This window comes from Ammospiza nelsoni, chromosome 14 (genome assembly GCF_027579445.1).
Source record: "Ammospiza nelsoni isolate bAmmNel1 chromosome 14, bAmmNel1.pri, whole genome shotgun sequence".
Taxonomy (NCBI): domain Eukaryota; kingdom Metazoa; phylum Chordata; class Aves; order Passeriformes; family Passerellidae; genus Ammospiza; species Ammospiza nelsoni.
This window is the reverse complement of record NC_080646.1, coordinates 13796231-13820343: the sequence shown is the minus strand read 5'-3', so window position 1 is coordinate 13820343 and position 24113 is coordinate 13796231. Positions and strand designations below refer to the sequence as shown.

General features: G+C 40.7%; 1 protein-coding gene across 1 annotated transcript in view; it reads left to right on the top strand.

Moving 5' to 3' along the window:
- Positions 1 to 24113, top strand: part of ALDH1A2 (aldehyde dehydrogenase 1 family member A2) — a 52228-nt gene that overhangs the window by 7652 nt on the left and 20463 nt on the right. The window contains exons 2-5 of the mRNA XM_059482394.1: positions 15351 to 15455; positions 15692 to 15832; positions 17473 to 17602; positions 22631 to 22692. Of these exons, the coding sequence (XP_059338377.1) occupies positions 15351 to 15455; positions 15692 to 15832; positions 17473 to 17602; positions 22631 to 22692 (438 nt within the window). The remainder of the gene's footprint in view (positions 1 to 15350; positions 15456 to 15691; positions 15833 to 17472; positions 17603 to 22630; positions 22693 to 24113) is intronic.

The following is a 24113-nucleotide window of genomic DNA, read 5'->3' as shown; positions in this document are numbered from 1 at the left end:
ATACTGCAGAGAACCAACCACATCATGTTCTGTGACCCAAGTGAAAATGTTTAAGGTCAGCTCAATCTCAATTGGCTTCAGCTGGAGGCTGAAACGCTGGGACCACACTGACCACTAGAGTGTACAGACCTTAATCTGTGAGGGGTTTATAGGTAATGAAGACTTTGAATTGAACTCAAAATCTAAGGGGATGCTGTAGGGCAGCTGTGAGGGGCCCACAGCAGGTGGTGTGGTTACAGAAAGGATATGTTTGCTAATTTCCATGTGGATTTATACTACGCCCTAATTTAAAATAAGAGAGTTACAAAAAATCCATTTGGAAAGTCACAAAAATACGGGAAGTGTTGCATGATAAAACAGGCTGGAGCCCCTTTGCTGAACTTGGAAAGAGGATGCCAGAGGGACACTGCCTTCTTACCATGCTCTGGTCCTGAGGCAATGATTACATTAAATCCCTTGGCTTTTACTCAGAAACTATCAGAAAGTGCCTTTCCTTCCAAAGACATGTATTTACACAGGTAAGGTCTTATCTCTATATGAGACTGATTTCTTTCCAAAGCAGAGCTATTTACCATTCTGTGTAAATACAGGTATTTTTAGACTGTCTTATAAAGGCTGATCTTATCCTATTGTGAGTAGGTCAGTATGACTTAAATTTGTCATTTGTCAGAGTGTCAGGTATACACTTCATCTGAAATAGATCTCTCCAATTGGAAGATCCTTCCAGGTCTGTGCTGTGGCATTGTTTTCTCATGCTTCATCATCCTCCTCCTCATCACCGCCACCATCACCCTGGTACACTCTGAGTGGCTTTTATGCAATTCCTGATGCATTTTGAAAACTGGAAGAATTGATGCAGCAGATTTCAGGATGCATTAGCATTCAGAATTTCTTTTTATTTCAGAACTTTATTTCAACTCCTTGCAGCACAATTGGGAGTGAAGCACTGGGCCTGTCCTGGACTCAGCCCTTAAATAATTTTTGGTGTACTGCTGTTGTTAGATATTTAATAAAGATGATTCCCCAGAACAAGTATTTTTACCTGTCATTTTCTAGTCTTCCAATTAGTGACTCTGCTTTTCTAATTTTTGAACAGAAATATAATCTACCTTGGGATAGCCAAATAAGGATCTCCCCAAAATAAGCAGCCACCTCTGGAATTATCTTCAGTCTCCCTTCCATAGCCAGGTTGTGTTCAGGATCCAGTGACCCTTCCACAGACCGTATCTGCTTATTTATTTAATTTAGGCTTCTCTTGGCTGTTTTAGTTCTGTTACCTTTCCAGTAATTTTCTTCAGATTATTTAGTATGTTTAGTAGCAATTTTTATTTTTTGTGTCTGCAGTCTTTGTGTTTTCCAGCCTACTTTTCCTCTCCTATCTTCCTTCTTTGCCATCCCATTAATTTTCTTGCTTGTGCTTCCCGTTTTTAACCTTGGGAATGCAAATCTTTTTGAATCTTTCACATTCTTAAGCCTCCATGCTGATTCTATGGATTTTAATTTCCGAGCTTCAAGCAGGGAGTTTCTAAGTTACTTCCTCTTTAAAAAAAATCTGCTTCTTGAAGTTTAGTATCCCAGAGAGTATGGCTTCTTCATGCGTTTCTCTCCTGCAATGAAGCTGGAATTATTTACATGGTAACCATTTCTCAGGGGTTCAGACACAATTTTTAGTCCTTGACAGGACTATGTCAAATGTTGTTTACATTGGGATACAGAAAATTCTGTTCCCTACACACTATTTCATTGCAGTTTTCACTGAACTAATAGGGAGTTATTTTGGCTCCAGCCTTACTGCCTTCATGCTCTTTTTCCTCTTCAGTACCACTTCAATGTCACTTCAGCTGCTCTTATTTTGAAGTCAGTACCTCACTCCAGTACTATCCTTCAGATCTCCACTGCTTGTCTACCCGTGGGTCCGCGTTTTGTGTTCTGTGTTATTTCTCCCCTCCAAGCAGTGCCCACGCAAAGCGTTGCACACACAGAGCTCTCCCCTCTCTGCAGCCTGACTTGTCCTCCCTACACGGCTTACACGTAAAAAGTGTGGTATGCCTCTGATAATTCTCATCCCCTTATGCTCAAAAACCGCTGTTTTTTCCTCTCAGTGATACAGTCCAGATCACCCGTTTTCACACTCGGCTTTCTTAGGCTGGTTTATAGGCACTTGTGCTTTTACTTCCCAGCTATAAGATGACCTAGATGAAAATTGTGATCTAGTTAGCTGAAAAACCTTGTAAAGTCTTTTCAGCACAGTTGCAAAAGCACTTCCCATGACACTGCACCTCACTTTTATTTACCATTCTGCTCGTGTAAAATGTCCTTAAAATAGAATTTAATTTTAAACTGGGTTTAATACTTCTTTATATTGTCAAATTGATTTGAGAAGGCATTTATGTAACTGACAGGTGGATACATAGATTTCTTTTTTTTTTTTAAGGAGCCACTTCATTTTGTTGTTTGAAACATATTTGGAGTATATTTTAAACGTTCTTTGCACCCAGACATAAAAGCAGTGTCCCAATTCTACTGGATATTTTCAAAGCTTACCATAACATATGCATTTTACATTTGCTTATGGTTTTTTTCAGCTGAAACAGAAATACTTTACTCTTGAGTTTGTCAAAACTAGCAAGAAATTACCACCACCTTCCAAATCAAGGAACTTTTTGTTTTTCTCCAGTTGCTTCAGTTGTCACACACTGTTGCAGCAGTCCTGTACCAGAATGGCCTGCACAGACCTTTAGAAACAAGCACGGTTGTTTTTCAGGATATCTGGCTAAGCCTTTACCCCCTTTTCCATCAGTGCCTGACATTTTGTTGGTCTTCCTCTTTTTGTCCTTATCACACTTTCTTTACCACGGCCACTTAACAGCCTCTTCTCTTTTGTGATGTTTATTGGATCTGTTTTCCTGAGAGGTAAAAATCAAGCTCTGCTTTTTTAACTATTAATTTGAAACAGTGATCTAAGAATAACACTAAATCTGCTATAACTATGCTGATGATGGCCTAGGAGTCTTGGTGGTGCAACTCTTTGATAGTGGTTTTTAAATCCATTTGTTACATTACTTAAGATGTTTTTAGCTGGTATCACTCAACTGCAAGTGTTAATATTCTGCTCCATCACATCTTTCAGAAGGCATTAATTGATTCAGCCTCACTGTAAAACTGTGACAAGGTTCCTTCACAGATGGGGGAGTTTAAATTTGTGGGAGTGTAACCATGACTAACTCAGACAGTAGGTCAGTGTCAGAGGCAGGATCTCTTGCTAAACCAGCCAGACTACAAGAAGATCAAGCCTCTATTTTTGTACATGGTATTCTGGGAAATGGCAATACAGATGAATTTTGGAGCTGGTGTTTACCTGTGGATGCATGTCTGCATTTCTCTATGTTATTAACTGCACACTTCTCTGTGTACTCACTATACACACACACGTGGTATAGATGAAAAGCCCCCTTTCTTTGTGCTCTTTGCTCTCTTTCTGTGTCACTTCATCAGGAGTTGTCTCTGTTGCTGTTCTCTGAGTGTTGTCAGGGAGGCAGTGCCCTCCTTGCTGCAAAGTCTGCATAATGAGTTCAGATGGAGCTGAAGTTGGTGATGTTGTTCCCCTCTGTACTTCTCTTTAGGAGGAGGAATATTCCATCAGTACAAAGCAGTCACAGTACTGGAACTCCAGTTCTGGTATTGCTTCTATTCTCCTCAAAGGTTTTGTTTTAGTAAGGCTCTCCAGCATGGAGGGAGAAGGAAAGCCCTCCTATTTAGATGCCAAGCAGGAGCCCAGTGCAGAACATGCCACTGACTGGTGCAGCACAGCTTGTCCTCCCTTTAATGTCTGGATTCTGCATGCAGCACCAATGTGTTCGTGCTCTTGCTCTCTCAGTTAATTTCTTTCCTTGAGACAGCAACAGGACAAATCCTCTGATAACTTGTTTCCTGTTTAGAAGCCTTTACCTGCTTTCCTGGATTGGTTCCCTGTGGCTGGGAACCCTTGTAGTCAGCTCTTCCAGCTGTTTGCCTAAATGGTCTTCAGGGAGACTAAAAGCAATGAACCAGGAACAGCAACATTTGACTTCAGCCAGGTCCCATGGGAATTCAGTTATTACTCACTGGATTGGATTGGTAGCATACCTTCTACCAGGGACCTGCCAAAGGCTGCAAGCCATGAACCTTCCCCAGCAGCTGTCACTGGTGTGCTCCTTGCAGAGCTGGGGCACTGGGGGACATGTTTGCTGTAATTAATACTGAGCTCCATACCTTTACATACCATTAGTACCTGCAATATCTGGGTGAAAAATTTCTCAGATTTAAGTCTTGATAGTGATTTTAGCCATTTAGTGATCATGTATCATTGTGTTTACTACAAGCATAAATCCTGTCTTATAGACAGCAGGGAAACTAATGAGGTTTGCCCATATTCTGGCATCATTACAAGGGATTCCAGCAGAGAAAAATGGAGTTTGGTTAAAATGGGGAAAAGAAACGCGAATTTTAGAGGAGATGGGGAGAGTGGATCTCGGGACTGCATATGAGTATTCAGGTTTTTTAAAGAAGGCTCTTTATTGACAAGACTTACAGCACGCTTTGCTCATTTAAGGAGAGCTCAGAATAACCAAGTATTGGGGTTTGCCCTAATCCACTTTTTTAATACTGCATATTTGGCAAAAGTTTAGGGTCATGTTTTTCATTTACATACTCGAAGTCATTAGTCTGTTTCTATTAAAGTTAAATATAAGAGCTAATTTTTCATTCAGGCCTTCATCTCTATACAGACTTGCTGGTCATATACAAAAATGTTAAATTCTATCAAACATAGGCATTATTTTTTATATCCTCAGGTATTCTATTTAATTGAGACTGTAATCAGCTCCTGCAAGAATACTCCACATCCAGTTTTAGTCTTAGTACCACAGTGTATTTTGAGGTGTAAATCTGTCAGGTATCCAAGCACAGCAGGATATTTTGACAGTTTAAACCCAGTTCTCCCCAATCAGCCTTATGAATAATAAAAAGCAGAATGACCTATTCCAGTTTTGTACATGTAAAAGGCAATGACTTAATCAACAATAAAGAACTGGAGGAGAAATTAGAACTGAACTCTGAGGAAAGGTACTCTAACGGTTTCTTCTCTCCAGAAGAATATTCTAAAGTAAATAAATTAGTATTTACCAAGACTTTTTATTGAAAAGAATTTCCAGCCTGAGAGATTTCATTGCAGCATTGAATAAGAGTTGTTGGGTTCCTTTGCATCTTCTTGAAGAGCAAAAGGAATTTATAAATCAGACTTCTGGGAATTGTTATCTCACAGCTTCTTCTAACAAACACAACAATTTGTTTCAAAGGCTTTCACCAAAGATGTCATAAGTGGTAATCCATATGTTGTAAGTGGGTACTTAATGTGATTTAACTTAATGCTGATGATGCAAAGCTATTCTCCCCCAAAGCCCATTAAGAACATCCAATTTTCTGGTAGACTAACACTCCTGCTTACTATCGTGGAGATAAGTGACTGTTTAACCAAGACAATAAGTAATACTTTAAAACCAAGGCTGCAAAACTGAGGGGCCACAAAACTGTTCTTTGTGCAAGTTCAGACTCTGAATGTGTCACAAGCTGAGTTTTTTGTTTTTAGCAGTAGTTTGAATTTCTTTATGTACACACATGTACACACAGGCTCTTTGCATCATCTTAATACGTGTACTGGTGAATATCATTATTATTATATCAGTAGGCATGGTCTAGTAAGAAAAAGGCCAGTGCAAACCATTTGTGTAAATTAAGTAAAGAAACCAATAAATAATGAGGTTTATTTCATGTTTCTCTAAAGTGCAGATAATTCTAACAGTTTATCCAAGATAATGCTTCTCACAGCACATGCTTTTTGTGGCTTCTGTACATGCAGAATGGCACAAAAGGAAATGTCTCTGGCATCATTAACAAAACATGCTAACAGTAATATTTGAAAAGCTTCAGGATGCAAAGTAGAAGCGAAGGCAAACTTTTCAGGAGCTTAACGCTGCTCACTTGGGTCTAATATAGACTTAGCACTTTGCAGGTCAGTGGCTCTGCTATTTGTCTCTGACCTAAGAGATCTGGAGTTCTTCACATCAAAACCAAGTCTTGCTGAGCTGAGATCAAACGTGTTAAGGTAAGGATCTTGCCAGTGATTTATCGTGCCAGGGAGGGTGATCAGGCCATAAGGGGCCACTGCAAATGAAGCTGACATTCCAGCAATTTCTCATGTGTAGTTATAAGGTAATTTTCTCAGGCAGAGCTTTAAGTCAAAATAAATTTGCTTATTGTATTTTTCTGTATTGCCTATAATGTCTGAAATCCTAGGAGGAATATTTATTTCTAAGTAAGAACTTGTTCCTGGTGATGAACATTTAAAATGGCAGTTACCTACAAGGGAGATTAAATTCTTCCAAATGGCAGAACATATTTCCCATGTACAGATTAATAGCTCACACTGTTTTCTGTCACACATAAGGAGCACACAAGACTGGCAATGCACAAACAATGCAAAACATAGAAGAACTACACAGAGTAATATGAGTCTTGTTTGTACAAACCCCTCCTCATTCCCACCATTTCAAATGAGCACTTGTGGAAGGGTTTCCAGGATCAAGTTCTTAATAGCCGCAACTTCATTAAAGCCCAGTGACAGCCCAGTAATTAATTATGTAAACAAACACTCCTCCTCTCCACTCTTGATTTAGTGGATTTTTAAAAATCTTTCATTATTTCACTTTTTAAGGTGCAATAAGTGACATCAAGGATCATTCTCCATAAAAACCACTGCCATTTTTACCCAACTCATCCTGTGATGGCTTGTCTTTGTAATTAGTGAAAATGGAAAGCACAGTTAATGTTTTAGTCATCCTGGTTTCACAAGCAATGTTTTCTGATGCAGTTAAAGAGAGTAAGTGTTCTCCAGCAATTAAAGAGTCACGCTGATGAAAGGATAAGTAAAGCTTGGGAGCTTAGTTTCTTAGGAATACATGAACTATTACCTGAGCTATGTTATTTCTCCTGTATTGTTCTACTAACAGCAGACAAATTCTTCATTAACTGAAAAAAGTAAAAATTACTTTGAGGAAAGCCTTTGTGTGCTGCAACGAAAGTTTTTTCCCACTGGTTTAATAAGGCAGCTAAAGGAGTAAAATGTTTGTGGTGGGTATAGTTCAACAGACAATACAATCTGAAATTTCTTCTCTTTAGATTAATTTTCTTGAACAACCAGGCACAAAATAATCCCTCTAATGAGACTGAATGGAAATAACGGATGCTGTACCAGCATGTGGCACAGTGAGAAACTAAAATAGAAAAGGGTATCATCACAGTTTGGCAGCCTGGGCTTTGTGCAGGAAATACTTGGGGGGGGAGGAGGAAAGTAAGCACGCTACTGCATGTTGCTAAGACTTATTTAATCTTCTTAACTAATTACTCACACTTCCTAATTCAAAATCATACAAACAAAAATGTTTAGATAAGCTGGGAGTTTTTTCAAATGGGTACCCCCTACAGCTTAGAAAACAAACATGACAGGTTTCCCCTGTCTGATGTGCTGCCATTTGCAGAAGAACAGACCCAACTCCCAGAAAGACAGAAGACTAATTAAGACAGGAAGACAGGCAGGTCAAACATTTGGCGTGAGGGATGAGGGACATAGGGGAGAAAAAATCATGTTACATTCCACTTTCACAGCAGACTGACGGGAGGCTTCAAGCCTTTCTCTGATTCCATTTGCTGCTCAGAGACCCTGAATTCCTCTGGTTTTGGTTTCTCCTCCCATCACACCCCTTTCCTAGCATTCCATTCCCTAAACCTCTTCTGTCTGTGAGCTGGCTCAGTGGGGGACTTGCCCTATCTGCCTTGAAGCACCTGAAAATCCAGGTGAGCAGAACAGGGCAGCAGCCCCTGCAAGACAGGTCCTGCTCTGCCCTCTCCTCCTGCCTCTCTGGGACTGAAAAGATCCCAAGCTCCTGCCACCATGAGGGCTCGAGCATGGGAATCCTCCCCCAGCTCATGTCAGCCACACTGAAGCCTGACTTAATTTACACAGGCTGAAAAACCTTGATGTATTCACCTCTTTCAAACACTTGGCTTCTGATCCAAAGTACACTGGTATGAAGCACTGGCTTTAATTTTGGTAGAGTTGACTCCGGCCTTGCTACTTGGGATTCACACCCAGAGAAGGCAAACACCCTGGTCTTCTCATCAGACATCTGCCCTTGGCACAAGACTGGGCTTGCACAAACAGAATTGTGCCAGAGCTGGCTGCATGGACAGCAAAAACACTCACTTCTTGGGCATTTTATTTCTGATTCCACTTTTTTGATCCTCCTGCTGTACTGTGTTTGTAAAGGTTTAAAATTCTCCAACCCTCTCAGTGCACCCACAAGTTTGCCCTCTAGATTTCTTGAGTGCAATTTCAAGCTTGAATTTATGAAGGAAAGCCACATTTATGGTACACCAGGTCCAAAAACTCTGACATTATTCAATCAGGCTCTGAGGTCCAAATGAGACTTTAAAAAAGATGAAGCACCCCACAGCACACAGAGCTTTAGAACTCTTTTCCCTTTTCCTTTTTTTCTTTTTTTTTCCCTTCTTTTTCTATTTTTACAGTGTGGGAGTAGTGAGAGTAAGGAGAGAGAAGGACAACCCAGCAGCCAAAGAGGAAAAATAAAAATCAACATATTCTGGTTTTGTTTGGCCTTTCAGACCTCACAGGCTCTAGAGCATGTGTCAAGTTTCCAGTGAAACAGCTTTGTTTCCCAGTACAAACATCCCTCTGGATGCTGTTGCCACTGATTCCTTTTCCTCAACTGGGGCCTGATTCAGCTCCCACTGAAACCAGCTGGATTTTTTACTTTTGTTCTACTCTGGACCTCTTGGACCTCTTGTAGCTGAAAACCAGCTGTGCCCACGGGAGCTTGCTTGCCTGAATTAGATTTGGTGCAATGTTGTTCCTCTATAGTTCACTGTTACTCTCACACAATTGCAGTTCCTCCACAGCTGAAAGGCATCTCATTGAAGAACCCAAATCTGGGTAACTGTGAGGGTGATTCTGCTCAGGGGTAATGAATGACCTGAGAACCACCTGTGCTGAGGTGGTGAGCCAGCCAGGCTGCCTTGGCTCGTGCAGGGCTCTCCCCTGAAAGCAGCACAGCCACTGGCACTGCCCAGACAGGCTCATTCATGGCTCAGGAGCAGAGTCCTGCAACCTCCTTGGGTAGGTTGGCCTTGAAGCCCATTACTCACCTTTTGTAAACTGCCAGCAAGAAGCTGTGACTCTTGCTGGTCACCTGAACAACTCTCTTAAAAATAAAATTAAATGGCACTGCTGATCCGTCGCTGGTCATTCAGCCAGAAGACTGCTGGCATTGGCTTTTGCTTTCCTAGTGCCTTCTTATAAAGCAGGTTTTTGCTGATTCTATAGCCAGCTGTTGGTTTCCAGTCACTCCCAGGAGTGCCTCACAACACACTCTAGAATGTGAGAGATTTGCTGTATCAAGACAGCCATAAAAGTGAAGGAAAACAAGGCCTGTGAAAATAAACAAGCTGCACCTCTGATTGGCAATCCCACCTAGTTCATTCCCTTACAATCGTACTAATCATTAGGACTCGAAATGTTTCCCAAGGAGAGGAAATGAAGTTGCTGAGATGGGAAAGGATATGAAATTTCCTGACCAGACTGAGGCACAGGTGCCTGGTATCTGGGATGTTATGCAGTATTTACCAAGGGAAATGCTGCTGCTGGATTTTTTGCATGCCTCTAAAATTGTTGTCCGTCCCCCCTAAAAAAGAAGTGCCATTATGCACTTCTAGTGCCTCCAGCTCTGAGAAGATGCTGAGGGCCAAGCAGCTGTGATTCTCTTATAAAGTACTTTGGCATCTGATGCCCCCTCCCCCATCCCAGCAGATTTAGTGTCAAAAGCTCTCTAAGGAAAAAGCCACATATGAAAAAAAGATCTTTGATGGAATGAAACTATAACCAGCTACTAAATCAATTGAGTTAGGAAATTCCCATTCCTTCCTCCGTTCATCCAGAACCAAATCTCCTGTGGGAAGCCATTATTATTTGGATGTTAAAATCCTCTTCCTGTACCAAAAAACATTTCTAGGAGCTGCAACAACACAAAAACCTTGTTTATTAAATCCATGGGAAAATAATTCCACCTCCAAAGAGCTGAATGCAGGGCCACTGTCTGTGCACTGCCTGAAGTTCTGAGTTGAACAGCTGGGGAACCTGAAGAAAATGTCTCATGACATCATCACTAAGCAATATCGAATTAAGAATGTAGATCATCATTTCACTCACACATCATTTAAGAACATTTTCAAGAAAGGAAATGAAAAGTTACATTGTTGCCACCTGTGTTGATTACTCTTATGAATTAAGAGAACCCAAAATCTTTTTTTTCCCCGTATGTTTTAAGAAGAGGCAATACAAAAAAGAGGCAGTGAGCATGCAGGAATCCCCAGTGAATGTAAAAATCAGTTCCATTTCCCAAATCCAGGGCTAGCCCCTGGCTCAACAGCAGAGGCAATTTGAAGTGTCATGAAACTAAAGCTCCTTCAACTAAAAGCTGCAAAGGAGGTATCAGTCCTGTGGTTTATTTTAATTAATTGTATTTATACACAGACTCATAAAGATAGTTGTTTGGTACTTCCTTGCTGGTAAATAGAGTTGAAAGCACATTTTCTCCCTGCTCTGAATTTTGATATTGCTGCACAGCAGATCAGAATGTCCAGCCTGGGTTTGTACACATCCCTTCCTCTTTGAATACTTATCACTCCAATTACCTGCATGGTTTAAAATGAGCATTAAGTTGCTAAATATTACTAAGCCAGCTGGGATGGATGGCTACTGAAACAAGAGATTGTAGTTGTTTGTTTGCAAAGCTAAATTTGCTTTCTGTTATGCTAAAAACATTTACTCTTGGCTTGATATCAAATCTGATGAGCATCCAAGATGCTATTGAACTCAGTGTGTAATGCTTGTGAAATACAGGTCTTGTGCAAAATGCAATGTATGATTTTCTTCCAACTACATGTCAGCAGTTTCCAAGTAGCTTGGAATTTTTACATGGTAACTTTGGGGTTTACTTTTCCTTTGTACACTTTTTGGTATGATGAGGTATCTCCAAGGCTCTGAACAGTCACTTGACCTGTAGGATGAGTCAGATTGATTTCTTGATCAGCCCTGTGGAACTCTGGCAACAGAGGCCATATATAATTAGCCACAGGCAGGATTTGAACCTAGTGAATACATGGTAGGACCACTATCTTGCAAAGTTCTAGTAAAAGATCTGTGAGAACATCAGTGTATGAGCAAGAGGTTATTGTCAGTACCAGGAGGGATGTGACTGTTCTCTTTAGGAAAATCCATGCCCTTTCCATCTTTCATTTGAAAAGGAACAGAAATTGCCCAGAGATCTGTGTGATGAGATCTCCTGGGAATGATGACACTCCAAGGGGCCTCATGTTCACAGGGGCAGCAGGGAGCTCCCACCCAGGCCTGTCACACTGCTGTGTTTGGAACAGCCCCTCCCACCCCCCAGGCTCACACACCCCAGCACCTGCATCCCCAGCTCCTCTGCACTGCTGGCCCCTTTGGCATCACTGGGAACAAAAAAAGGTATTTGGTTTTCTCCTTCACCCCCTGCACACCAGCCTCAGCCAGACTCCACTCACAGGGGCCCTTGGCTGCTTTGCCACTTGGGTTTGTTCTTGGCTAAATGGCTGCACTGACAGGGACACCTCAGTCCAGCAGCAAAGTTGACCTTTTATCTTCTTGCTCTGACATTACTGCCATTACTGCCTCTACTGAGAGTAAATGGCAAACAAAACGTTTGTGTATTCCAAGATTTTTCAAGTGCTCCCTTCTTCCCTTTGCCTTTTGGCACAATGCTATTGATAGCACCCAACAGGCCAGATTATTTAACTACCACAATACCACATAGCAAATGCATGACACACTATAGACTTTTTCTTCTCCCTACTGCATATCACAAAAGGTAACACTAGGACTCAAACAAAAACAAATTACCTCAGTAACTCCTGGAAAACTCAAGTGGTTAATCAGTTACCTTTTATTTACATATATATGCTTAATGCTGAATTAAGTTGTAAAAACCAAAGGCTGATTTATAGCCCCAGTCAGCCTTAATTAACATTGATTCCAGGGGAATAGTAAATGTGAATAGCCTTCACAATTGAGGTTGAACAATGAACTCACTGGGTGTTGTCCAATTTGTAGCATGATTTACATGGAAGCAAGCCCTTCTTTTTCTAAGGTTACCCCTTTTTTATCTGGTGTTTAGGATGGGTTATATATAATCCATAGATAGGAACATTTGCTGTCAAATATTCCCCCTGATTTAGAGTTAGCCTTTAGCATGATCACTATAAATAAGGGAGAAAAAAACCCAATTTGAGGCTTTGCAGGGATTCCTTTTTCTTGCAATGTGTCATCACTTCTCCATTTCATGGCATTTTTACGAAGTGGCCATAATGAAAGTCAGATTAAATGTACAGGATATATACATTTAATCAACAGCCATTGGAGTCAGTAGTGCTGGAAGAGTTATAAAAGCCCCTGTGAATGCAAATTTATTGCAAAAGAATCTGCGTCTCGGTGGTAGGAATATCTGCTGAATGGTACTACCTGACACAGAACACCTAAAACTTTCAAAAGTGAATTATTTAAGTGTAAGGCTTTGCTTGTAAAGCCGCCAGCTGCTGGATTTCAAGACTTGAAACTGTTCCAAAACATGGGACTAGGTACTTTATTTGTGCACTAGAGTAAATACTCTGATTTTACTGCCAATTTAAATGTGCTCAGTTTACAGTAATGAGCTTGTATAGGCAATACCTTGTTTATAGAAAGTGGAACAGGAAGAAACTAACATTAACCATTAACAGTAGCAATTTCTCTTGCTTTCAGCTCTAACTTTATGCCAAATAGATCCTTCCCATGTCCTATCTGAAATATTTACTATTACTGTTCTTTTTCTAAGTCAGTGGGATAAATGGAGCATTCAATAAAATCATACAGCTTTTCCTTCCAGTCAGCTTGAATTGCAGCACTCTTTTGTAATTCCACGGCACTATTTCTCATTCTTACGGTGAAATGTATTTCAAGAACAAATATATGTCCTGTGTACTAGCAAACCTGATGATAGGTGTTAATCCCAGCAGAATGGAGTTAATTTTTTTTAATCCATTTAATAAAGAACAGACCACTGCTCTAAGGGAAATTTACTGAATTGTGGCTGCCACGATTTCTCAGGTTCTTGTACTCAACCAAACCGCTTTATTCTTTCAGTGCAGCTCACACAAGAAGCCCATGTGTTTATGTACATCCTGTCACCTTAAACAAACATGCTTACATCTTCTCTGGCCATCTGCTCCTGAAGTTGGAAGTTTTCTCCCTTCCCCTCCCTCCTCAGCACCCCCTGACACACTCACTGGGTACAGAGTTAACTCTGAGAAAACTCAGTGGAAAGCACAAAGTAAATTCCTTCTCTACACAGGTCACAGATCTCAGGGTTTCTTTGCTTCACTTAAGGTCTAAAAGTGACAATGATACACCAGAGGGTTTCAGCTTATGGCATTGGTCACTAGAGATCATACTGGTGATTCTTTCTCTATCTCATTTGGGTTAGCTCCAGAATGTCCTAACAGGGACGAGTACTTGGGTTTGCTGAACAGTGTCATCCCTGAGCAGGGAGACACCAGCACAGTCTGGGACACTCACAGTCCAAGGACACAAACAGGTTCAGGATAAAGAGGGTGTGCAAGGAAAGCAATGGCAGTGTTGTGGTAGGTCCTGAGTTCAGCAACTTTGAAAACCTAAACAGAAGGAGCAAGGAGGAGTAAAGAAAGGACAGACTCTGGAATGGATGGAGGGGCACACAGCAAAGAGGTTGAAGTTTGAGGTGTTGGGAAGATGAGGAAGCACAACAGAAATGCATCCGTAATAGCAAAAGCGCATGGAATTGCTGGTTCCTGTGTACAGTTCTATTGGCAGGGTCTTTTCCAGGCAGGCACAGGTTCCCCCACACATGGCCAGAGTGAGCTCTGGAGCAGGAGCTGTGACACTGCAGCTACTGTGGCACCCAGCCTGAGCTAACAAGCCCTGCTGAGAGGACACAGCTACAGCACTCCCTTTGCCTTGGAGAGTAGGTTTGAGCAAGCTCATGTCTAGTAACTGAAAACTCTACAGATGTGGTTTTGCCTTCATGTGTACAGAGATGGGCCAGTTTCTCTCACCTGTGTATCTCTGATTGGAACTCCTCAAGCTTTCAAAGGTCCCTGTCTTTATAAACACAGCCCTGTATGCAAAAAACAAAAAAAACAAAACAAATCAACAAGCCAGGTGGTGAATATTCCTTCTCTCTACATGTGAACTCCTGCTTTCAGTGGAGTCCGGGGGAAAATTCCTGTGTATTTCAATGAGGCCAGGACATCAACTTACACATTCAAGTTGTATTTCATGGAATCCACTAAAAATACATTGATAACTGGACTCCAAGGAATCCAAATCGTGCCTGAATTTTGAACACTTTCATTCTTAGAAAGATTTAAAAGACAGGAGTCTGAATACCTGGAAAACTTTTCACTCATTTTCATGTATTGACTTCTTTAATACTTGCTAATAAATAACTGCATCCTGTTCTTAAAAGTCATTCAGCAGAAAATAATGGACATGTATGCAGCTACCAGTAAAAATCTACTTTAAATAAACTCATTTGTCATTACCTTACTCAAGACAGCCGTTGTCAGCACCATTACCATTTAAAGTTGTTTTGCCCCTGACAATTAAAATATCAGCACTGAGAGAATGTAACAATTTCCATTGTTCCTAGCAGATAAGCAAGTTAGTTTTGTGCTGCAAGCCGTCACTGTAGCCATAATTAACTGACTGTGTATTGAAGAACTGTGATGTTTGAGATTATTCAGTCTTGACTGGGATGTATCAGTGACTAAATGTTTACTTACTGAACTGAGTGATTACTCCAAATCCTTGTCTTGTCTTCAGCAGTTTCAAGGCTTTTTCTCTGGTACAGCTATTTCTTTTTTTAGTTTATTTGTTACAGTTTTTGAACCAAATTTGAACATCAACCAATGTTTAGACTTTGATGTTGCTTCTATAATGACACTGCTATAGAATACAGAAAGGCATCAGGGGCTGACCTCAGCCTGAACTCTTGAAAACTGTAATTTTCACACAAAAATAAGTTTCAGTTCTTTTGTATTAGAATCTGCAGTTTTTCTCATGAGTTTGTTGTTATATATGTTACTGTTCGTTCATGCAAGAGACCTGATGACTTTTCTTCCTTTTCTAGATTTTCATCAATAATGAGTGGCAGAATTCTGAAAGTGGAAGAATATTCCCAGTATATAATCCAGCAACAGGAGAACAAATCTGTGACATTCAGGAGGCTGACAAGGTAATGTATCCCACGAATGGCTATATGTTTAATGTATAAATTAAATGCATAACAGATAATACAAACATATAAACAGATCAAAGCAACCAGTCCAGAATAGCCCTGTTGGACAGTTCTTGTATTAATCATAGTTCCAAAACCCATCACATGTGACTAAGGTTGTATAATAGCAAATCCAATAAGCCTGCTTGTGTTATTTACCTTGTGTCTTCAATTTTCTTCTTCCTTCTTCCCAGGTTGATACAGACAAGGCAGTGAGGGCAGCTCGGCTGGCTTTTTCCCTGGGTTCTGTTTGGAGGAGAATGGATGCCTCAGAAAGAGGCCATCTTTTGGATAAGTTAGCAGACTTGGTGGAAAGGGACAGGGCAATTCTTGCTGTAAGTGAAACATAAAAATCAGAAGTCAAATCAGTTGTCAGTTCTACGTTCTGAGAGCCAATTCATTCATGAATGGGTTGATATGAATTGTATGTGAAAACCACATGCAGCTTCCTGGCTGAAATGGCTCTGTCCACTTACAGCATGGTGCAAAACCCATAAAGGCCAACAAGAGGCTCCCAGTGGGCTCAGATCTGCTTTAAATTGGATATCCCACAACAGCAGGGGTGTGCACACGTGTGTGCCCGCCAGGCAGGCCTGTAACTCTTCTAGAACAAGAGATGGCAGGCTGGGGTGATCTGTGCAGGCAGGAAGGGAAGGACAAGTGAGGTGCTCAGGGACACGAATGAGGTGCTCAGGGACACAAGTGGGGTGCTCAGGGACACTGGGCTGGTGACACGAGTTCCAAGTGCGGCTCTGTTCCTCTCTGGGATGAAGCCATCCCAACGGTGCCTTTGTTAATGTTGTTTTCCGCATGTCAAGTGCTTTGAACTAAGCCTGTGAACATCTTAATTCCAGCTTTGTCAACACTTAAATCATCTTACCGCCGGCACGTACTGTAAAATCGCCATGGGGAGAAGGAAGTGCACAGCAAATCAAGTTTACTCTGCCTGTCATTTAATTTTTATTTCTGGAGCCAAGTTCTTTACTGAGCTGCACTGCAGGCAGTGCCATTAATTGCTCTTGGGGATATAAGTCAGTGCAGAATTAGGCCTCCATTCTTCTCTATAGAAACTCATTTGATGGTTGGTGTGTTACACAGGGGCGTCCTTTGCCCATTCTTAATGATTTCTATTGGACAGCTATTGAGAATTAGTTAAGCTACTCAACATCTTAGGATATTTTATTGGATTTTTTTTTCTAAATGATCTTAGGAACCCCTAAGAGGATAGCTTATAAGATACTTTTAAAAATAGGAATATTAACTAAAAAAATAAAGATAGCTTGTTAATTTATGAGCTTCCCTAGAGGAAAGTTTGTTTATTTGATGGCAGTAAATAAACTGGCTGTACAGTATAGATATCTCAGACCTCAGCAGGAGTCTTGGCAACCATATAGAGAAATTTTTATATTCACATCAATTATATAAAGAGGGATGTGTCCATTCTTCTCTTTATGGATTCAGATCATTAATACAGGGCTACAAGAAGCCCCTTCTCAGCTGTTATCATTAACATAACAGAACCCAGTTTGACAGGCATTTTTATCTTGGCTCCTGATTAAAGCAATTCAGCATTTATAGATCTGGACCAAACACAGTGGCTATTAGGTTCAAAGTACACAAAGGCACATGTACATGCATGTGGATATACACATAAATCCACAAGACAGACGGACAGACAAACACACAAAAACATACACAAATATTCCTAAAATCATAGCCATTCCAGAATACTCCAGAAGAAACCAGTTTGGGTTTTTCAAGGAAAATACTTTTTGTTCACATTTGTGAAAAGTAACAAAGGGGATCAGATAATTGTTCTGAACCTTCTGGGTTCAAATTACACCATGGTGCAACTGATTTGTCTTCATTAAAATCTTTGTCATGGTTCAAGAGCTGTTAAGATGGTGAATACTTAGGTACAATAGTCCAAAAATGTTACAATACTTACATCTCTTAACTTTTTCTTGTTCTGCAGACTATGGAATCACTGAACAGTGGCAAACCGTTTTTGCAAGCTTTCTATGTAGATCTCCAGGGAGTCATAAAAACCCTGAGGTATTATGCTGGTTGGGCAGACAAAATCCATGGAATGACCATTCCTGTAGGTAAGGGGAATTAAAGCACAGCTATGCACCTAAACCTTCTCATGGCCAGACTAAAGCTTTGTGGAAGGCAGAGGAGGAGCCTGGGTTGCTCCTACAGTGTGCAGTGAGTTGCTGAAGCAGATGTTGGAAAGTCAACAAGGGCAGGACTGGGTGCCCTGCTCTTGGTCTGCCCCACACCCACATGTGAGGAGGGCTTGGTTTCTTTTGCATGCATCCACCTGAGAAGGAGACAGCTCAATACCTACCTTTAACTATTGACACACATATTAAAATGAATGAGGTATAAGCCTGAAAAATACCTTGGAACTCATGAAAATAGTGTTGGGTGCCTGTTTAAGAAACAGTATCATTATATTATAGATCTTGTTTGTATACGACTCCTTACTGCTGATGCAAATAATTTTACCTTGGACTAACACTGGATCTAAGTTAACTTATACTTTGAGAGTGTTCTTAAGGTTACTATAGAGAATTACATACATATGAGATATATTTTGTTATAGATGCTTTTTCAAATTGTTCAATGGGATGAGTTTATATTGTATATATGACATAAACTTTAATGCATGCTAGGAAATTATTATGTTCTTATTCTTTTGCTAAAGAGATGCAAAAAAATCCTTACCATTATTTTTCTTTAAGAAGTTTCTTCCTCCTCCCCTTCCCTCCCAGCTGTTGAACAAATACAGGCTGCATTGTTTGATGCAAACAAATCCATTTGCAGTCTGGACTAGATGTACCAAGTCCTATAATTACACAACATGGCAAAATAGGAGAAATTATTTTATGTAGGTGCAGTCATTAAGATAAGTGTACTCATCTTTCACCTGCATAAAGAAAATCTCTGGAAAAACATTAAAGAAAATGAACATTCGTTATGTGGATTCATGGTGCACATGTTCATTGCACTTGCATGTTTATTCCACTTTACCCGGCAGGGCACACTCAGGGCTACATGCCCATTGCTGTTGCCCAGCTATTTCCCTGGTGTTCCACTGTGGGACAGCATCTGCAATGCACTCACTCACCTCTCTCTAGCAAAGCCCCAAACTACCCAAGTGAGGCAAGCAGATAAATTGAAAATATGCCTCCAAAATTTTCAGGAGGGAAACATCATGTAACTCTTCTTGCAGTTTTACTCATCTTCGTTTTTCATCTTATTGAAATTGCAGCATGCACTGATTGGTGTTTATCTTCACTATCCTATTTTCACCAAAGAAATGACAATAATAATAATATTTCAGGTGTAGACATTCCTGCAAGGAGTCAAAGTTTTCCACAGTTATTTAGGCTGAGATTCGTAAATCCCAGTTTTGCTGCTTGCACTTCACATTTAATCATACAAAAGTGCAGACCACACCATAAATTCATGTATTCAGCAAATTTCCTGTTCCCTAATCTCTTTCTCCCCGGTCAGTGAATGCCTCCTTCTCACTCTTTAGCCCCACAGGTACACAGAAATTAGGTCAGCCACCAAAAGGCACTGCCAGATTAAGGAGAATAAATATTCTCTGCTTATTCTTGGTTTCAAGTACCTTATAGGATAAAACCTGATTTTTTTTTTCAGTAATGTGGACTATGCTGGGTGAAAGGAAGGCACATTTTCAGCATGCTTTTCTCAGTGCAAACTTTGTGCTAACACAGTTTTCAGAAGTGTAGAATCATAAGTCCATTCACAGATTTTCAGGGGATCAATTATTCTTCCTTTAACACATCTCTATATTCCTCTGCTTTTGCACCATAAATTTGTCATTCTCATGAAGCTGTTTTAGGGCAAAGCCACTGTTAAACAGCAGTGCTCTTTACGTTCATTTACCATCAGCTCACCAAAGATAAGCAAAACAAAAAAAACCCCCCACTATTAAATCTTGTCTTTCTATTCAGTGTTCTAATAAATCTGAAACCTCCCGATCTTTTGTTGTTGCCGTTTTTGTTGAAGTTTTCTTTTCCTTTAAAATAAAAATAGGCAATTGATAGACAAGTAGAAGAAGAAGTGTGTTTTACAGTCACATTCCTTTTGGCCCCAGAGCTGCAAAACCTTCAGACTGCCCTTTGCTTGCTCCCAAGCGTAAAGCCTTGATGATTTAAATTAAAACAGAATGAGGCTAGACCAGAAACTGTTAAACTAATAAACTGAATGCAAGCAGAAGTGTATCTTTAAAGCAATATATGCTATGATATAGTTTAAAGAACCAGTTCAGCTCTCCTCACCCACTTGTTTGCTGTGTCCTGCTATATGAGGCATGGGACTGTATTATGGTTGTTATGCAAATAAAATATCTGTGCTGGAGGCTCCTGATGGAAATCTAAGCAAACACATCTGTGGAAGATATTGCTGTCCCAAAGTGAGATCCCTGGATAAATGAGACTTGCTTTCTGATTAAAAAATGAAAGTCTTTGGGCCAGGTGCTAAGCAGCTGCAAATTGATCTTGCTCTATTAATATCAGTGAGGACTGAAGAATGTCAGTTTACTTCAGCTGTGTATATTAAAAATACCCTTTTAACACAAAATTTTAGATTGGATGTGGGATCAGTGTCAGGTCCCTTTCAGGCAATGTTCTTCTGGCAGCCAGCTAGTAAAGGAAAAGAGAAACAATCATCAACCACAGTATCTTAGAACAAGGGTCATTAGCACAACTTAAAAGTCTCAAACATTTAAAAAGTCTCCTGTATAATTTCTAAGCACAAGGGACCTTTTGATGCTCACTGTTCAGAATAATGGAATTAAGCTCATTGAATTCTTGAGCTATTTTGTTATGATAACAGCTTGTTCTACATTGTGGACAGGGTGGCTCTTAGATCCACCTTTGGCCTGTCCAGAGACGTCCAAGGCTTCTGAATAACTTCAAGTCACATATGTTCCCAAAGATATTGTTAGAAAGCAACCTCAAAAATGCCGTCTTGACAGAAAATCTGTGGATGATGAACTTTGGAAGTAGGTGTCAAAAAGGGCAGCTGTCTAGAGTCTAGTGGGAGACAGCAGGGAGAGCAGCTCTGCATGGGAGGCACCGCTCTGCGGAAGGAACGTTCTGCCCACGCTGGGCAGAATTAACCACCATTTGTCTGCCTTGGCAAGAGGCTCAGGTTATCTATAACTCTGTGTGATGAAGCACGCAGACATGTGGCAGTGATTATGCAGTGACAATCTAAAGTCAGACAGTGCTAATGTAACTGTGTTACTGTTATGTTGCCACCATCCTTCTGGCTGAGAACCCACCTCTCACAGTACTACCGAGTACAAGCTGGTATTTTTAGCTGACTCCTCTGTGTTCTCTTGAGCACTCAGACAGTTTTGCTTGTATGTACTTCTCTGTATTTTGACTTCTACTTTGCTTCTGTTGGATCTGATGAATCTTCCTATGGTCTGTAAACCACTGCTAGCATCTGTGAAAGATGACCTGGAAAACCAAACTGATCGTCTTAGTCTGTGACACAAATATTCTCATCTCCACTGGGGAGCTGTCAAACATCTGGAGATCAGAATGTTACAATGATGTTTTGTCAATGCAGCACAAGCTAGCTGATAAACTATTTTCTTCTGCCTTTTCCTGAATCTCTTTTCTCTTTCCCTCCCTCCTTTATTTTCTCTGTTCTGTCTCTGTCTTGGTTGCAGACTATTATTACCTTTCTCATAATTATTCTGTATCTGGTCCCCAGCTGACATATTAGCTACTCTAGCTCAGGTTTCTACTGAGCAAATCCTGTAAAGTAGATGGATAGAAATAAGCAGACCTGACAATAAGTTATTTCTAATCAAATTCAAGTTGAAGTCTTTCCTTAAACCCAAGAAACTTTTAGGATTAACCTGTTTATTGTTACCAGATATATCTTAGAGGATATTGCAGCAGGTTCCCAAAACACACTGTCCATTGTGAAGTCAATATTGCACAAGGGTGGCTGCAGCTCTGAACGGGGCAGAGGCTGGGGCAGCCACTTCCCAGCCCAGACTGGGAGGGAGAGCACATACCCTGTGTCAGACAGAACAATGGGAGCAAAAGCCCTGTAATCTCTCCTCCTCCTCCTCTTACTCCTTTCCCTGTCTAGCCTTTTCTTATCCTGGTAAATCATCTCCTGCCATTAAGCCTAGGTAACCTCATCATTCTCACATACTTAACTGAAATTATTTTCCCAAGTTAAGAGATTTGCGTTTTTCTAGATGACCAAGCACTACAGGCCAAGGGGCACATTCAGCTCATGCCTTTAGCATAGCCTTTCCCTCAGCTGTAGCCTCCTTGAAAAACATCTGACCTAAATTCAGAGATAGTTTGAGTCTGGGCTAGTTTATACAGCAATGAGATTCCATTGAGGTAGAGCTGCAGTAAATCGACTTTGCACAGATGCAGGCTGAGCACACTAACACAGCTACTGCTTAGACAGTACCTTAACTGATCCTTTACTAACAGCAGGTCCCTTTCTGGCTCTTTGTTAACTGGGAAGAAACCTGCATGTGTAACCTCAGCATGTGCTCCCAGACCACAGGAAGTACATGATGCTCAGTGACACAAGTCACAAACTTTCCCTCTTCATTGCACATCTAGAGATTGTGGTACATTATTCTATCACTTCATACTGCTTGTGTCCTCAATGGCAGATAAGTCAGCTGAATGTTACTGTCTTACTCCACACTTGGGCTGCAGATACACCTTTAGATTGCTCTGTTCCACTCATGCCTTTCAGGAAATTGCCTTTGTGACTCTTCATTTCTCTCACCCTTAAATCAGCTGAGGCCGTAAGTGCTTCCATGCTACTGCAATTTTATGTGCAGTACAGCTCTCTGCCAAGGAACAAAGCAGGTTACTTTCTGATGGGAAGCCTGATTCCTTTGTTCTGCAGAAAGAACAATTAGGTTGCTCCTGAACCTAGGCTTCCCATGCTGGCTCACAAAAAAACACTTCCATGACTTCTTTATTTCTTTTACTGCCATCAAAGGCTGATGCTTAGAGTTTTTTCCCTCCCTCTATTTTAATTTTTTTTTTGTTCTGCCAAGTCAAACTGCACTTGAGAGTAAGCGTGCTCATCTGTTTCAGATGGAGATTATTTTACGTTTACAAGACATGAACCCATTGGAGTGTGTGGACAGATCATCCCTGTGAGTATCTCTACTAGTGCTTTCTATTTATTTTCATTTGAACCAGCTCTCTTTAAAGACACATAAAACATGGACTTCAGCTATGTGTGTTTTCCATTACGAAAAAAGCTGAGCTCATATTGTTGACATATCTTCAACAGCCTCCCTGCAAATGCTTATTTGAACATGCTAATAGGGTTTAGGCTCTGTTATTAGGAGTTAAGTTCTCAAGTCATAGAATTCACATGATTAAAACAAGCAAAGCAAAACACAGTGTTAATATGCTGTCAGTGGTTATGGATGTTCACACAACTTATGGAAAATTGATGCTTTGCTGTGGTAGTCTCTTTATTTATTTAGTTTTTACTGTGATTTAACAGGCTCCTCAGTTCCTGGGAGAATGTGATGTATTTTAATTCCATTCTTTCCTGCTATTTCTTTTACAAGGCTGGAGGAGAAAAGGAAACTCCAGGAGACATATCATTACAATTAACATTGTGTAGCTAACAGAAGACATGAAATGTTTGTTTTATTTGTTGGGAGAGAGAAACACATCATTTCATCAAATCCAATACTCCCCCTACACCCCAGCAGACACCCTCATAATAAAATCTTGCTGAACACTGCATGGGAATTGCACTGAGAGGGTAACTTTTTCAGAAGAGCCAGTTAACCAGCTTTGGCAGAAATTTCAATGGGAGGCTCACATACAGCTATTAAAATATTGTGTGGAAGCTTTTTTGCTTGACAAAACACTGAGGGACTAATCAGGCCATTCTCTGAATTTTTTTGTTGATGTTGATTTTTTATTTTGTTCACATTACCACCAAGCCACTAAACAGAAACACGGAGCAATTCCATTATAAGAGGAGCAGCCAGAAAAGATTACTTTAACAATGTAAAGCCCTTTTCCCCTGTTTATATTTGTTGCTATTTCATGCCTTTGTTAAAGGGTGGCTTTTGTGTTTGGCACTCAGCAGAAGCCCAGAGAAACGTGCAATGACTCAGAGTCTGTGGCTACAGCTGTCCTGCAAACACCTACACACTCTCCCTACTTGGTCCTTATGAATGAAAGATTCCACAGCTCCATCCCTGTTCCTTTGCCAGGCACATGGATGAGCATTTACTAAATGACAGCCCCAACATCTAACCCAGCATTGCTGGACATGTCTTATGCTTGTTTCACTGAGCTTAACTGACAGACCTGCTGAAGAAACCTGGCCGCAGGCTGAGGATCATGCCAAAAGCAGGATTGATTTAGTTTAGATGTGTAAACCTTTGTTCAGGGTACCCAGCCATCTACCATACATGTTTGTTCTTCCCTCAGTTTTGTTCTCCAAAGCCTGAAGATGGCTGTCATATCCATCCATTCTAACACCACTGCTGATCTGTTATGTATTTCCTCCACGCTACCAGTCCCAGAGGACAGCCCAGGCTGCTGC